The sequence below is a fragment of the Osmerus mordax genome, chromosome 9, assembly GCF_038355195.1.
Source record: "Osmerus mordax isolate fOsmMor3 chromosome 9, fOsmMor3.pri, whole genome shotgun sequence".
Taxonomy (NCBI): Eukaryota; Metazoa; Chordata; class Actinopteri; order Osmeriformes; family Osmeridae; genus Osmerus; species Osmerus mordax.
This window is the reverse complement of record NC_090058.1, coordinates 14,963,957-14,978,206: the sequence shown is the minus strand read 5'-3', so window position 1 is coordinate 14,978,206 and position 14,250 is coordinate 14,963,957. Positions and strand designations below refer to the sequence as shown.

Genomic DNA, 14,250 nt, shown 5'->3' with positions numbered 1-14,250 from the left:
TGTAACGGGGTTATCCTATTACCAAATTTTTTATATGCCAAAAGTGGCAGGATGACATTCCACACCCAGCATGCTTTTCTATCTATTGACCGAGGAGACTTTGTGCAGAGGAAGAGGCGTCAACTCTTCCTCTGGAGATGAATAATTGTGGATCAATACAGTCCTGTCTGCGATGGTTCAATGCCTATATATAAACTATTAGGTATGCCCAGACTGTTGTAAGTGCAATAGCAGGACCACCGGCAAAATTATTTATTTTATTTGGCCCTCAAAATTATTGAGGGCCAAACAAATACTATGCTGAAATAGTAACGTGTAACATGCAGTGTAACGTGCCCTCGAGCAACTGCGCCACATATGCTTACGCAGTAAAAAGGTTGACACCAAATCATCAATCATAAAGCAAACCCATTACGTTTCCACCCTTCATAGCGAAGCACCACAATAAGTGAACCCCATGAAATGCCGTGGCCTGACATGGACCGAGTAGGCTAGTCTTTGTGCTTTCAAATATTTACATTTACATTTAGCAGACGCTCTTATCCAGAGCGACTTACAGTGAGTACAGGGACATTCCCCCGAGGCAAGTAGGGTGAAGTGCCTTGCCCAAGGACACAACGTCATTTGGCAGAGCCGGGAATCGAACTGGCAACCTTCTGATTACTAGCCCAACTCCCTCACCGCTCAGCCATCTGACTGTATTTAGGATGATTAAATATAAAGTATATTTAATCATCCTTCAAAATAGGCTACTCGATCCTACTAATCATACAATCAACATGTTTCTATCAACCCATTTCTTACTTGAGTCAATTGTGTTCTGGGCAAGCGTTTCTAAGTATAGGTCTATAAAAGAAAAAAATGGCCCCAAGCCAAATTTAGTTGCCCTGATGCGACCTGGTAAGGCATTCGACCCCGAATATTTTAAACATGGCAGCGGCCGTACTATCCGTCGGCGATAGACCACGATAGTCCCGCCCTTTCCTCAAATAATTGATGATAGCTCAAATGTTTGGGCTTGTACTGGTTGCTTACTACCAATCAGAGCACAGATGTTTCAAAACTCCTGCACAATAGCCTATAAGGTGGCACAGCAATGACGAGCATGTCATCATACGCCCACCCCGCAAATGTCCATGAAAACGATGAGAATGTGGTGTTAGATAGGAGGGGGCTGGCCACCGAGAAACAAAGTATTTAAAGAACCTCATTATTATTCCAGTCAGTGAGTGGAGTGAAAGACAGACGGAGTTAAACTTTTCCAGAATGGCTGCCCCTATCACAGACCAAGAGAAGCGCAAACAAATTAGTATCAGAGGTATTGTTGGAGTAGAAAATGTTGCTGAACTGAAGAAGGGTTTTAATCGACACCTACACTTTACCCTTGTGAAGGATAGGAATGTCGCGACTCCACGCGATTACTACTTTGCACTGGCGCATACTGTTCGAGACCACTTGGTTGGCCGATGGATCCGAACTCAACAGTTTTACTATGAAACTGACCCCAAGGTAAAGTTTTCAGACAATCAACTGGAAATCTGTAGAGAATTAATGTAAAAAGTGCTCTCATATCAAGTTAGGCTACCTACAATACATTTTTTGGTCAATTTAAGTAGGCTAAATAGTTTACTATAACAAACGTATCAGGACCACTTCCCTCTGCACAACGTTGTGAAGGTTAGCTACTCTTGTGATATCCAAATATGTGCGTCATTCACAGTGATTTAAAGTGTGTGAAATGTTGTTGTTAATTTTTTCTTCGGAAATGGTCCTTCCAGCGGGTTTATTACCTGTCTCTTGAGTTCTACATGGGCAGAACTCTGCAGAACACAATGATCAACTTGGGCCTGCAGAACGCCTGTGACGAGGCTATCTACCAGGTGAGCTAACGCGGAGAGAAGGGAACACGCCCATGTTCTCACAAACCTGCCAGGATCTATCAAGTCACGTCAAACTTGCAACACAGAGCCCTGCACCCACAGAGAGTAGCAATCTCACTGCAAGAAACTGCTGTGTCATTGTGAATTGACTGATGTACAACTATACATTCTAGAGGATGTACAGTCTTGCAATATATATAGATCCATAGATTGATTATTTATTGTGCTTTTCAAAGGAAATATGTTTCCACAGTTTGTACAGAGCCTCACAGAAATGCATCGATTACATAGATGCAATACACTCTAACTTAACTACTTGACACATACTTGTACAGATTTCAAGATGTTACTGGGGAGTTTAATTAGGGAGTCAGGTGGCTGAGCGGTGAGGGAGTCGGACTAGTAATCCGAAGGTTGCCAGTTCGATTCCCGGTCATGCCAACTGACGTTGTGTCCTTGGGCAAGGCACTTCACCCTACTTGCCTCGGGGGAATGTCCCTGTACTTACTGTAAGTCGCTCTGGATAAGAGCGTCTGCTAAATGACTAAATGTAAATGTAAATGTTAATTCTGCTATGGCAGAGGGAACTAAACTCCTGCCATAGCGAGCCCATTTCCAGTCTAGGGATCTGCATCTGTGACTTGATATGTAAAGAATGGGTTGAGGAAGCAGAAGTTTGTGTTGTAGCGTTACATTACATGTGATGCAAGAATGGAAAGCAGTTCCTTGTCTTTCCCTTTTGACAGCTTGGCCTGGATATGGAGGACCTGGAGGAGATGGAGGAGGATGCAGGGCTGGGGAACGGGGGCCTGGGGAGGCTGGCAGGTAACTCTCCAGGGCTGGAGCTTAGGAGTCCCCCAAGGTTCAGACTTCACTAAAATACACACAGTGATTCTCTTTCAATATTTAGATTTAGTATCTAAATATTGAAATGCCACAGAGCTTATCATTTCAGCTGTGGTTGGACATTGTTTAACTCAGACTCTGGTTGTGGGCCTGCACTAGACCCTGCATTGCTCTGCTGATGGTGTTTTAGACAGGAGGTCTGGAACAACAGACTGGCCTTCGTTCAGAACAGGAAGTGTATACAACATCAGTGGTGTGGTCAAAATTAATCACATACTGAAAATTAGCCTAACTTTATTACATGATTTAGCTTCAGCCACAACACTTGGTTCTCTATTTACTATCTGTATTAGTGCAGTCCTCAAACGTTTACAGACCCACAAGCAGTCAAAAATGTGTATTTTATCTACAAGATTTCTTAACGGTGTCTGAGTATTAACTGATGAGCCTGTTCCCTCACATTTTTTCGCCCATAGCCTGTTTCCTGGACTCCATGGCGACCCTGGGTCTGGCAGCCTACGGCTACGGGATTCGCTACGAGTATGGCATCTTCAACCAGAAGATAAAAGAGGGCTGGCAGGTGAGGCCATGTCACCTTAACATGTGTTCATGTTGCAGATGCCTTTACCCAATGCAATGCAACGCATGGAAACATGTATAGCCACCGCTGCAGATAGTCAAGGACTAGTGTGCACAGTTCTAACAGTATTACAGTGGTTCGAACACATTGACTTTGCACATTGGACACTTGCGTTTAGCTGAATCAGCCAAGTGCTGCCGCACAAATACTACAGCCAGACACTCTAAAGGTCAGTTTGATCAGGCTGTGCAGTGCGGAGAGCAACCCGATAGTCAGAACGTCGGAATTATGTTACAGTGTAGTTCTGGCGATGTTATCGCGGCACTGGTTGGTAGAAAAATAGTTTCTTGGCTCTAACCTCTGAAATATTGTTCACTTCTGGTCCTTGATGATTAGCACGTCACTGTGGATAAAAGCATCTGATAAATGAATAGGATGTGAATGTACCTCCTCCTTGTTGGCCAATCATTAACGAGAGCCGAGTTTTGTGGCACGCCCTCTGGCTTGCTTCCTGTGGTGAAAGCGTGCTTGCGACAGTGGTTGGCCCGAAGCAGAAGGGGGCGTTGAGAAAGCCTGTCGCTTCATGTGTCTGACAAGAACAAACAGGAGATTTTGCCTTTCAGAAGAAAGAAAAAAATGGCAAAACATTCTGTTATTTTCTCTGCAAACCTTTCAATGTAAACATGCACTTTTGAACGCAGAACTGGGTAGGTAATCACTCATTTACTGTCGAGGAGAAATCATGTCATCTGCTATAGGCCTCTTCCTGAGTTTACCCAGCAGTCATGCAGTCAGTGTACTCCTACAAGAAGAATGTCGTCATGGTCATTATGACTTTTTAATCTCATATACAGATCAGAAGACTAGGTAGCGCTTCATCTTGAGCTAGGGTTAACAATCACTCATGAACTGTTAACCCTATATTAGGGTTGTGCTGTGTATGGGCAGGATCTCTTGTCCTCTTAATCCCTTAGAAGAGTTTATCAGGTTAACCCTGTCAATCAATTTCCTGGTTCTCAGGTGGAGGAGGCGGACGATTGGCTGCGTCATGGAAACCCCTGGGAGAAGGCTCGTCCTGAGTACATGCTGCCTGTGCACTTCTACGGGAAGGTGGAGAAGACGACGGATGGATCCAAATGGGTGGACACTCAGGTGAACGACCCAATGGAAATGGCGTAATGATATCGACTTTGACCCGTTGAGGCTGATTTGTCCTAATCCACCCTGTGTGTGTTCTGGGACAGGTGGTGCTAGCCATGCCCTATGACACTCCCATCCCTGGCTACATGAACAACACGGTTAACACCATGAGGTTGTGGTCTGCTCGTGCCCCCAACGACTTCAACCTGAAAGACTGTAAGAGACCATGCCACGCAGGAGTTAGCCACAAGCCTTTTCCGACGTTCTCTACTATTTCTATCATGTTGGGATCTGATTATCTGATGTTAGGATTAATCTGTGAGAGGATTGAGTTTCTTTTATTCATTGGGAATGTTGAAGTTGAGATCTTTCTTTCTAAATTCACAGTCAACGTTGGCGATTACATCCAGGCTGTCCTCGACAGGAATCTGGCGGAGAACATTTCCAGAGTGCTCTATCCCAACGATAATGTACGGTGCAAATCTGACACAATGGCGTAGAGTGGACTCTCCTGCGCTGGCGTGTCTCTAACCGTGCTGGCCCCCGGGCCTCTCTGCTTCCTTGCGTTGCAGTTCTTTGAGGGGAAAGAGCTGCGTCTGAAGCAGGAGTACTTCGTGGTGGCGGCCACTCTCCAGGACATCATCCGACGCTTCAAGACCTCCAAGAAAGGCTCTTCCGGCCCTGTCTCTTTCCAAGGCTTCCCGGAAAAGGTAGGGTTCTGGGACGACCTTTGTAACTGTAACAGTTCCCTGACTGACCATTGAAATAACGTCGGAACATACAGCAAAAAATCAAAGATCAGAAGTGCGTGGTTATATATGCACTAGTACACATGTACGTCGCTTTGGGAAAAGGCGCCTGCTAAATGTGCCACGTAAATGTAGCTGGCTTTGATTCACGAGGCACAAAAGAACGTGACTCAGATGAGCTCTAGCCGCCCTTCTCCTCTGAGGTGTCTGGTTCTTCTCAGGTGGCCATCCAGCTGAACGACACCCACCCTGCCATGGCCATCCCAGAGCTCATGAGGATCTTTGTGGACATCGAGAAGCTCAGCTGGGACACGGTGAGGAACACGCACACGGCAGAGTTCCACCCAGGGTTCAGACACTGCATCCACAAGATTGGAGAGCCAATACTCAGTTAGGGTTACACAAACAGCCACTATGTTTTAGGGCTATTAATTAAAATGGTAAAATATAGTTTTAGCAGACTATGGTATCTGCCAATTTTTTAATATCATATCACCCGCCTAGATTAACAGTAATCCTACCTAGCCTGCCTTCCCATTCAAGTCAAATCAAATTACAACATTGCTTGTAAAAAGGGCTCCATATATACAGAGGGCAGAGGTGCTACAACACCATATAGGCTTTTGCAAGTCATTGTGTGTGATATCAATAACCGCTACCCTCATAAGAACCAGCAGTGACCAAGCTACGTGTTCCTGGTGCAGGCATGGGACATCACCAAGCGTACGTTCGCTTACACCAACCACACGGTGCTGCCCGAGGCGCTGGAGCGCTGGCCGGTGAAGCTGCTGGAGACGCTCCTGCCCAGACACCTGGAGATCATCTACCAGATCAACCAGATCCACCTGGAGGTAGGTACTCGCCTTCACACGATTTCGTGTGTGGAGAACACAGGATTTTCACGTTGCAGTTAAACCAAAATGGGTGGAATGAAAATAATTAGGAATGACAAAACATCTGGTAAGGTATGGACATCGAAACGGCACTGTTCTTCTGATGGCTGATAAAACAGGTCTTCTACTGACCCGTGTCCTCCTCCTGACTGTCATTTCCTGTCGTGTTTGCAGAACATCGCAGCACTCTTTCCAGGAGACATGGATCGTCTTCGCAGGATGTCCCTGATCGAGGAGGACGGCGGTAAGAGGGTCAACATGGCCCACCTCTGCATCGTGGGCTCCCATGCCGTCAACGGAGTTGCCGAGATACACTCAAACATCATCAAGACAGACGTGTAAGACCGGACGATGTGGCCGCTGCTTCTGTGATGTTACAGTTTGGCCTCGCCTTCACGAGTTGGTCCTCTCTGGAACCTTTTTAGAAATGTGATTAATCATGTTTTTGTTTTTTGATACCTAAATTATGTATATATTTTTTTGTTATAGATTCCGTGACTTCAGTGAAATAGAACCGGACAAGTTCCAGAACAAGACCAATGGCATCACTCCGCGACGCTGGCTGCTGCTCTGTAACCCTGGATTGGCTGAGCTCATTGCTGAGGTGTGATTGGCGGACAGGTCTGTCTGAGGGAAGTCTATAGTTTTGTACCATGCAGATGTTTACGAGATGTTTAACTGTTTCTCCAGGCCATTGGAGAGGAGTACGTGAAGGACCTCAGCCAGCTTCAGAAGCTCAATGGCTTGGTGGATGATGATGCCTTCATCCGGGATGTCTCCAAAGTGAAACAGGTAAACACACAAGTTTATTATATATACAGTAAATGTTAAGAATTTTAGCTCATGAAACTAACCCTAACCAACACCATGTGCCAGCCCAATCTGTGATTTCTCAGTTTTCCTCTGTCAAATAATGAGTAATTGTTCACCATTAAACAATATATTTAATGTTTAACGATCCACTGTAAAACAAATCATCAACCGATTCATCAAACGATTCACACATCTCACACATCTCATGTTCCCAGGACAACAAGCTGAAATTTGCCCAGCACCTGGAGATGGAGTACAAGGTCAAAATCAACCCATCCTCCATTTTTGACGTGCACGTGAAGAGGATCCACGAGTACAAGCGCCAGCTCCTCAACTGCCTCCACATCGTCACCATGTACAACCGTACGTCCCCTCTGCCCTCCGCAGCCCCACACAAAGTCTGCTGCTAATGACAAGTTTGTTTCTTGTTTTCCCCCCTTGAAGAGATCAAAAAGAATCCTATGGCACCCTTCGTTCCCCGGACTGTGATTATTGGTGGAAAGGTAAGATTCAGGATTCACCAAAATGGCACATGTACTTCCTACATCTTTTTTTCCCCTTCATCTCTCCTTTCTCTTACATTGGCTCTTTCCTTCTTCTCATCGCCTCTCTGTCCTCCCTCTGGTGTGTGTCTGCAGGCAGCTCCGGGGTACCACATGGCTAAGATGATCATCAAGCTCATTACCTCAGTGGGAGAGGTGGTGAACAACGACCCAGTGGTGGGGAGCAAGCTGAAGGTCATCTATCTGGAGAACTATAGGGTATCCCTGGCTGAGAAAGGTATGGAAAACCCTCTTTTTTTGTGTTTTTCCTCTGCCTGTCTCCTCCCTATCCCTCCCTCCTATTTCTCTCTCCTCTTCCCCCCCCCCCCCCCCCCCCATCCGTTTTTCTTTCAGTGAGCCTGGCCCTAATATCTTCATACCTCTGCAGTGATCCCTGCTACGGACCTCTCTGAGCAGATCTCCACAGCGGGCACGGAGGCCTCCGGCACGGGCAACATGAAGTTCATGCTGAACGGCGCCCTCACCATCGGCACCATGGATGGCGCCAATGTGGAGATGGCAGAGGAGGCTGGCGAGGAGAACCTCTTCATCTTCGGCATGAGGGTGGAGGATGTGGCAGAGATGGACAAGGACGGGTATGAATGCTATCATTTTTGTTTATCTTTTGTGTCTCGACCAGCTGCTGAATTTCCTGAACAGCGTTTTAAAAACGGACATGGATTTCCTCTTTTTTTAAGCTACGATGCCATGAAGTATTATAAGAAGATTCCAGAGCTGAAGCTAGTCATTGACCAGATCAAGACCGGCTTCTTCAGTCCTAAGAATCCAGATCTCTTCAAGGACATCACAGACATGCTTTTCAACCATGACCGGTGAGTCTGCTGCCATAGCAACTCCTACAGAATGTCTCAGTGTCTTGGGTCTTGAGTGTCTTTCTGTTTTTTTTCCTCTTTTAGCTTCAAAGTGTTTGCTGACTTTGAGGATTATATGAAGGCCCAGGAGAAAGTCAGCAAACTGTACCAGGTAGACACATAATCAATACCTACTCTCACACCTCAGCAGAAAGATGGTTGGAGCACGAATATTTGACACAAATAAAAGCTATATCTCATGCACCTGTGAACCACTATTTACCAGAACCCGAAGGAGTGGACCAAGATGGTGATCAAGAACATCGCTGCCACGGGGAAGTTCTCCAGCGACCGGACCATCACGGACTACGCCACGGAAATATGGGGGGTGGAGCCCACAGACCTCAAGATCCCACCCCCTAACGAGCCCCGCGAGGCCATACAGGAGACGGCCAAGGCTGTGAGGAAAATATGAAGCTGAAAGCATGAGGGTTTCATGTCAGATAACGAGTGTCGTAGGGTGGCTCTGTAGGTCTACACACTGGACAGGATTAACCGTAGCTGGTCAAAGTGTGTGTGTGAGTGTGTACTGAAAAATACTTGTTTGTTACATAGCCTCTGCAGAAACAAAATGTTCTATTGTAATAGCTTTGTCTAAATCTTTTTGAAATTGTGTTCTGTTGTAGTTTTGTGTGTGTGCATGCCATCTAGGCCATTCAACCTTTTATTAATATGGGATAAAAAAAAATGTATTTGAGATCAAAGGATTCTTCAAATTGTTTTTTCACTTTAATAAACTGCAGTGGGTCAGTCGTTAATACATTTAACGTGGGTCATTTATCCCAAACGTTGCACACCGACACAGGGAAGATGCAGGAGATGTAGAGGGGATGGTCAACAAGCTCAAGTGTTTAACAGAAAGTTCTATAAGAGCTTACTTCTGCTTTACTCTCTGAAGAAATCCCCTGCAGTGACAAAGAAACACAATCCTTTATCCTTCATACCGATACCCCAAGTAACTCTGAGCCTGAACCCAGGAGACGTCGTTGATTAGATACCTTTTCCAGGTTAATCTTAAGGTACCACCTCATGAAATGAAGTTAACTTTGACATGTATCTGTGTGCATGAAGCTGGGTGACTCACCCAACCACAGTGGTCAGGCTGGGGTCCATGTAGATGTGGTTATGGGAGTAACCCAAGGACGCAGGGAGGGTTACCATCTCAACATGGCCGCCGGCGTTTCTAGCCCTCTCAGCCTGGAGTGCGATGTTGTACAGCTAGGGGTGAAAAACAAAAACGTCTATCATGGTACGACGATGGTATGTTGCATGTTATCTGTAGACTGAATCACAAAGACCCATGCTGGAGAAGACACTGACATACCTCCTGTCCCATGTGATGGGGAATAACGTTGTCGTCCTCTGAGTGTAGGATCAGAACAGGGCTAGCCAGGGTCTCCAGACTGCACACAAAACGAGCCATCAAATACATACCAAACTTTAGGTAATAGTGTTACGTTGCTTTGTATTGACATCATGCTTTTATGTTGTTACATTGGAATGATGAACATTGTTTTGTTAACATATTTACTTTTTGTCATTAGGAAACACAATGTTGTTCATTTCTAAGATCTTCCAGAGTAAGCTCTTGAACCCGGGAATAAACATGTACATCTGGAAGAGGTGAAGGATGGAGGGAGGGGGAGAGACAGGGATCACATTAGAGCTGTGTGTAAGTAATAAAAAAAACAAGGAAACCAAGTAAAAAGTAACTGTAACATAAAAACTATTTATACCAACACTGAAGCAACAGCCCACAAACAATGCAACTGTCATGCCTGTGTTGGCATAACATTTCTACATTTCAGACAGACACATTGCAAGACATCATTTTACAAAAGAGGGGAAATTAGGACATGTTGTTTATTGTGCAACAACACAGCGACTTTGTACACAACCCGAGGCCTATACTATGAAGCAATTTCAACATACCTGGGATATATTTTAGTTAGCTGGCTACACTAAGCCTAACAACTGCAATTGCGCACAAGCGGTGCCACAACGGTGGTTATTAACTCATTAACTCAACCCAGGTTTTCCCAATCTAGCTATGAATGGTTTCACATAAAAGGTGAGTTAAAAATATAATCCAGACTAAAGGGTTAGTTTCTGCTGCCTATGGCAGGAAAGATGGAAACATGTATTGGCTGTGTGAATGTGTAAATTAATAGGCTTATCAACAGTGGCAGTTCTAGACTAATTTTACTGGGGGGGCCAGTGTTTAATCAGAGGGGCACATAAAAAACTGAAACAAATGATATTTAAATATTAAATACTCAAATTTGACTTTACATAAAACTCATATAAACGTTTATTTGGTACATAAAGAGTTTCAATTGAAACAATGAGGTAGGGCCATCAAAAATTAAATACAGTAGGACAATGCTGCAAAAGGAGGGCAGGGACAACAACAAAAAATGAACAAGGCTTTAGTGCTTTAATCAGTCTCTGTTTTAGGATTATGTCGATGCAAACATACTCATCAGGGAAAGCCAAAGGGTTTTGTAGTTCTTTAAAAACTATTGCCTTCTTAAGAGACTCTCTATTTGTACACCGAGGTCCCAGGATCTTCTAGGAACGCTGATTCAATTTTCCAAGAGATGACTGTCCAGTAAGGTGGTCTTTCATATGTGTTGATCTGTTATCTTGAACAATCATGCTACAGAGCAGGTTAGGTGTGCAGCATAAATAACCATGGTGATATACTCCCGGTAAAAAGCGAACAACCGTTGTGACACAGAAAACCTAGGCTTAAACCTGAAGTTACCTTGCTAAGCCTCAAATCCGGTCTCGTGGTATAGGCCTCTGGGGCCACAGACAGACACAGACAGACATGAGTACACACCCTTGGGCCACAGACAGACAGACACAGTCACACATACGCACCATACTGATGGGGTGGCATTCTGCAGCCTTTCCCATGTTTGTGTAAGGAGCCTCCAGAACCACAGCATCAACACGTGACCCTGATAGCCCCACACACCAGGACACAACACAGAGTACAGATTCAGCATAAAACGAACACACTTCACATTTAAATGTTTGGTATTTCATGGCTTTTTGCTAATGCACATTAGCAATACAATGACATGTTGACTGTTTTGGTTATTTCAAGTGTGCCATTTGCAAATGCTAAGGCAGTCAGAATCATGACGGCTCATTGAGGTTTAACACTAGAGGGCATCACAGACTGCAGTTCCACAGAGCTCACAACCAGGCAGGGTTAGAAACCTCCAAGGTCTCACCTTGCTGCTGTTCCCTCAGAGCAACATTGGTTGTCACCCTGCAAACACAGGGCAGACACCATTGATTATCCAAAACACCAGATCACTCAACTGAATATATATAATGCATCAAATAAATCTGTTTAGAATTGTTGTTTTTTTACCAACTGTATATATTAGTTCAGGGTTCAGGTTGGTTTAGGTATCGTTTCATGGGTGTATGTGAACTCCTGTGTGACATAACGGCTATAAAAATACAAATTGGATTTGGATATGATAACCATCGTCCCTTCGTCCTTAAGGAATTTGATTTGTAAAATTGTGCACTTAGACACGTCCCACATAACATGAAAAACATCAAATAAACATAGACACATTCCTGTCCCCCCCATCGCCAACTCTGTTGTAATGCCATGACATAAAGCAAGATTGACGCAGTGCATGCTGGGACTCACCCGGTGCCAAGGGAGTGGCCCCACAGGAAAACCAGGCTTCTGCTCTGCTGCTTTACCCAGCGGTACAGGTAGAGGGCGTCAGTGGTCAGGCCAGCCTCACTGGGCTCCCCAGAAGAGTCTCCATACCCTAGAGAAGAAGCAGAAGAGACGCTTGTCGATTCTCAACCAAGCCTAAATCAGATTCACTAGGTCACAGAGTTTACATTACCCCACTCAGCCTAAAAGTGTGCCTTGTTTGATTTATATATGAATGACAATACTGTATTTACGCTTCAGTGTATGAATTTCAGGGGGAACTAAATCACCTATAGTTAGACGTTTAAACTTGCGACACATCTAAGCATCTCAAGTGTGAATTTGCATGACTAAAATATAATTTAAGAACAAAAGTATTGTGTGTTTGGGGGTACAGACTGTGTTGTGACAACCCCACTACACACAGAATGAACGCTCACCTCTGTAGTCTAGCGACAAGACATGATATCCAGCTGCACTCAGGATCTGTGTCACACAAGCAGTCAGTTAGTGTAGATTAATTCTGCTAAATAAAGTTAATGTAATGCCCAATAAAACAGCTTACCTTCACCAGGTTGACTCTGTGACTGAGTGCCCTTTGGAGATAATATTTTCATTTATAAGTTTGAATTAAATTTGACACAAATGTATTCTTGTTCAGACATTACAGAACTAACATGTACACATACAGAATTGGAGGACAGACCTAGGATTGTCACTGTGTGGATGATTGATTGTTTTCCAATGAACTGTTTAACCTGTATTTTGGCATTGTACATTTGCATAGTCTACACTGTTATATGCAATTTGCAACCTTTTTAGGCTCCAACCCCCCTACAAAGACAGGTCATATCCCATGGGTCTGTTCCTTGAGAAATAATTGAATGACTCAATCCCATCTTCTCTACCCTGGTCCCACCTGGTCCCAGCGTTGCCGTGGAGATAGATAATGACTGGGCGGCCATCTCCCAGGGTTCCCCTGTGCCACTCTGGGCCTCTCCCCTCGGCCTGCTCCCATTGGCTGACAGGGAGAGTATGCCTAGGAGACACACACACACACAAACATACTCATTATAATACAAACAAACACTGTGGTGAGAAGGAATCGATTCTGGGAAGATCATGAGGCTGTCCGTGATCACCCAGGAAACTCACCACACACCCACGGAGACTCCCTCCTCTGGTGAGAGGTGGAAGTTAGTGGTGTAGTTCAGGAATTCTGAAGGGATGGCGAGGTCCGCAAAGAATGGAAACCTTACTGAAATTCCACAAACAAAGGTTTACGAGTGAATCAACTATTGGTTTATTGTGCAATATTTGACAGAGTATTGTACATTTAGTGTTATTGTATTGATTACTACACTTGACACACCGCTTCAACAGTGATATACTACCGCAAGCCTGAAATTTAAGCTACAATATAAACTTACAGAGGTGGAGAAATATGACATGACCGAGTATCCATGGAAACAGGTAGACAACGACAGGCACTGAGATGTAGACGGTACACAGCAACAACGCTATCCTCCTGGTTCTCAACACCAATAGAGATCTTAAAAACATAATATCTACAGTCATGTACACACGCCAACGCCAGTATATACACCAATATGAAAGTAGGCTTTTTAACGCAAAAGACACAACTGTGTTAGGCTACTAGGACACTCACCGACAACCTGTCTGTCGCTCTTTTGCTGTTTTCCGCTGACTCTGTTTAGACTCTTTTAACTCGGGCGTGCTGTCTGCATTGCTATCCGCAGTATTCAGTCGTCTATTTCTCATTTTGACAGCGGACATGAAAGCTAGTACGTCTTGTCAACAAGTGTTACTTCAAGAAGTGAGAACGCGTGCAAAACAGGGAAGTCGGGTGAAAGGTTACTGTGTAAAACGGGATAGTCTAGTCTGGGAACGAGATTATGACAAACTGTGTTGGCTGCCCTGTAGGCTATGCTATTCATTGGCCGTAGTATAGGCTAGTAGCCTAAAGTATATTCTAGCTATTGATTATTTAACACATGAGCCTTTGTTAAAGGTTAACTGCTCTTGGTAATATGTATAATGTTGCTCAACCAATGTAGGCCTACTAATCATGGATAGATAGGCCTAGGCTATATTTCCTGAATAAATTATTTGCAAAAGCATTTCAACAATGCCAACGGATACAGATTTATACTAAAATATATAGTTAGTATAGCGAAGCAATCGCCAATATCCATTGTACAAAAGCATCAACTTTTTTGG

The 14,250-nt window shown here is 44.4% G+C and overlaps 2 protein-coding genes across 2 annotated transcripts; one reads left to right on the top strand and one right to left on the bottom strand.

The window, feature by feature from the left end:
- The first annotated feature begins 1,167 nt into the window (after positions 1-1,167).
- Positions 1,168-9,077, top strand: pygl (phosphorylase, glycogen, liver). The gene is made up of 20 exons (XM_067243897.1): positions 1,168-1,509; positions 1,779-1,880; positions 2,627-2,705; positions 3,203-3,306; positions 4,327-4,458; positions 4,551-4,662; positions 4,834-4,916; positions 5,019-5,156; positions 5,417-5,509; positions 5,900-6,046; positions 6,263-6,426; positions 6,578-6,692; positions 6,779-6,880; positions 7,117-7,264; positions 7,346-7,404; positions 7,540-7,681; positions 7,832-8,039; positions 8,142-8,276; positions 8,361-8,427; positions 8,542-9,077. Exons 1-20 carry the CDS (start codon positions 1,267-1,269, stop codon positions 8,728-8,730), a joined length of 2,562 nt encoding a protein of 853 aa, XP_067099998.1. The 5' UTR covers positions 1,168-1,266; the 3' UTR covers positions 8,731-9,077.
- On the bottom strand, positions 9,006-13,832 carry LOC136949573 (lysophosphatidylserine lipase ABHD12-like). Its single transcript, XM_067243919.1, has 13 exons — positions 13,679-13,832; positions 13,440-13,561; positions 13,165-13,267; positions 12,929-13,048; positions 12,575-12,605; positions 12,450-12,495; positions 11,995-12,121; positions 11,561-11,598; positions 11,202-11,281; positions 9,847-9,929; positions 9,640-9,718; positions 9,400-9,533; positions 9,006-9,220 (listed from the first exon to the last, which is right to left on the bottom strand). Exons 1-13 carry the CDS (start codon positions 13,804-13,806, stop codon positions 9,190-9,192), a joined length of 1,122 nt encoding a protein of 373 aa, XP_067100020.1. The 5' UTR covers positions 13,807-13,832; the 3' UTR covers positions 9,006-9,189.
- Positions 13,833-14,250: the final 418 nt, after the last annotated feature.

Coding starts and splice junctions, on each gene's coding strand:
- LOC136949573 (XM_067243919.1), bottom strand. CDS start 13,806: ATGTCCGCTGTCAAAATGAGAAATAGACGACTGAATACTGCGGATAGC. Junction 13,562..13,678: donor GAGCGACAGACAGGTTGTCG/GTGAGTGTCCTA, acceptor TATGTTTTTAAG/ATCTCTATTGGTGTTGAGAA. Junction 12,122..12,449: donor CTTGTCGCTAGACTACAGAG/GTGAGCGTTCAT, acceptor CTTCTTCTCTAG/GGTATGGAGACTCTTCTGGG.
- pygl (XM_067243897.1), top strand. CDS start 1,267: ATGGCTGCCCCTATCACAGACCAAGAGAAGCGCAAACAAATTAGTATC. Junction 6,881..7,116: donor ATGTCTCCAAAGTGAAACAG/GTAAACACACAA, acceptor TCATGTTCCCAG/GACAACAAGCTGAAATTTGC. Junction 8,277..8,360: donor ATGCTTTTCAACCATGACCG/GTGAGTCTGCTG, acceptor TTCCTCTTTTAG/CTTCAAAGTGTTTGCTGACT.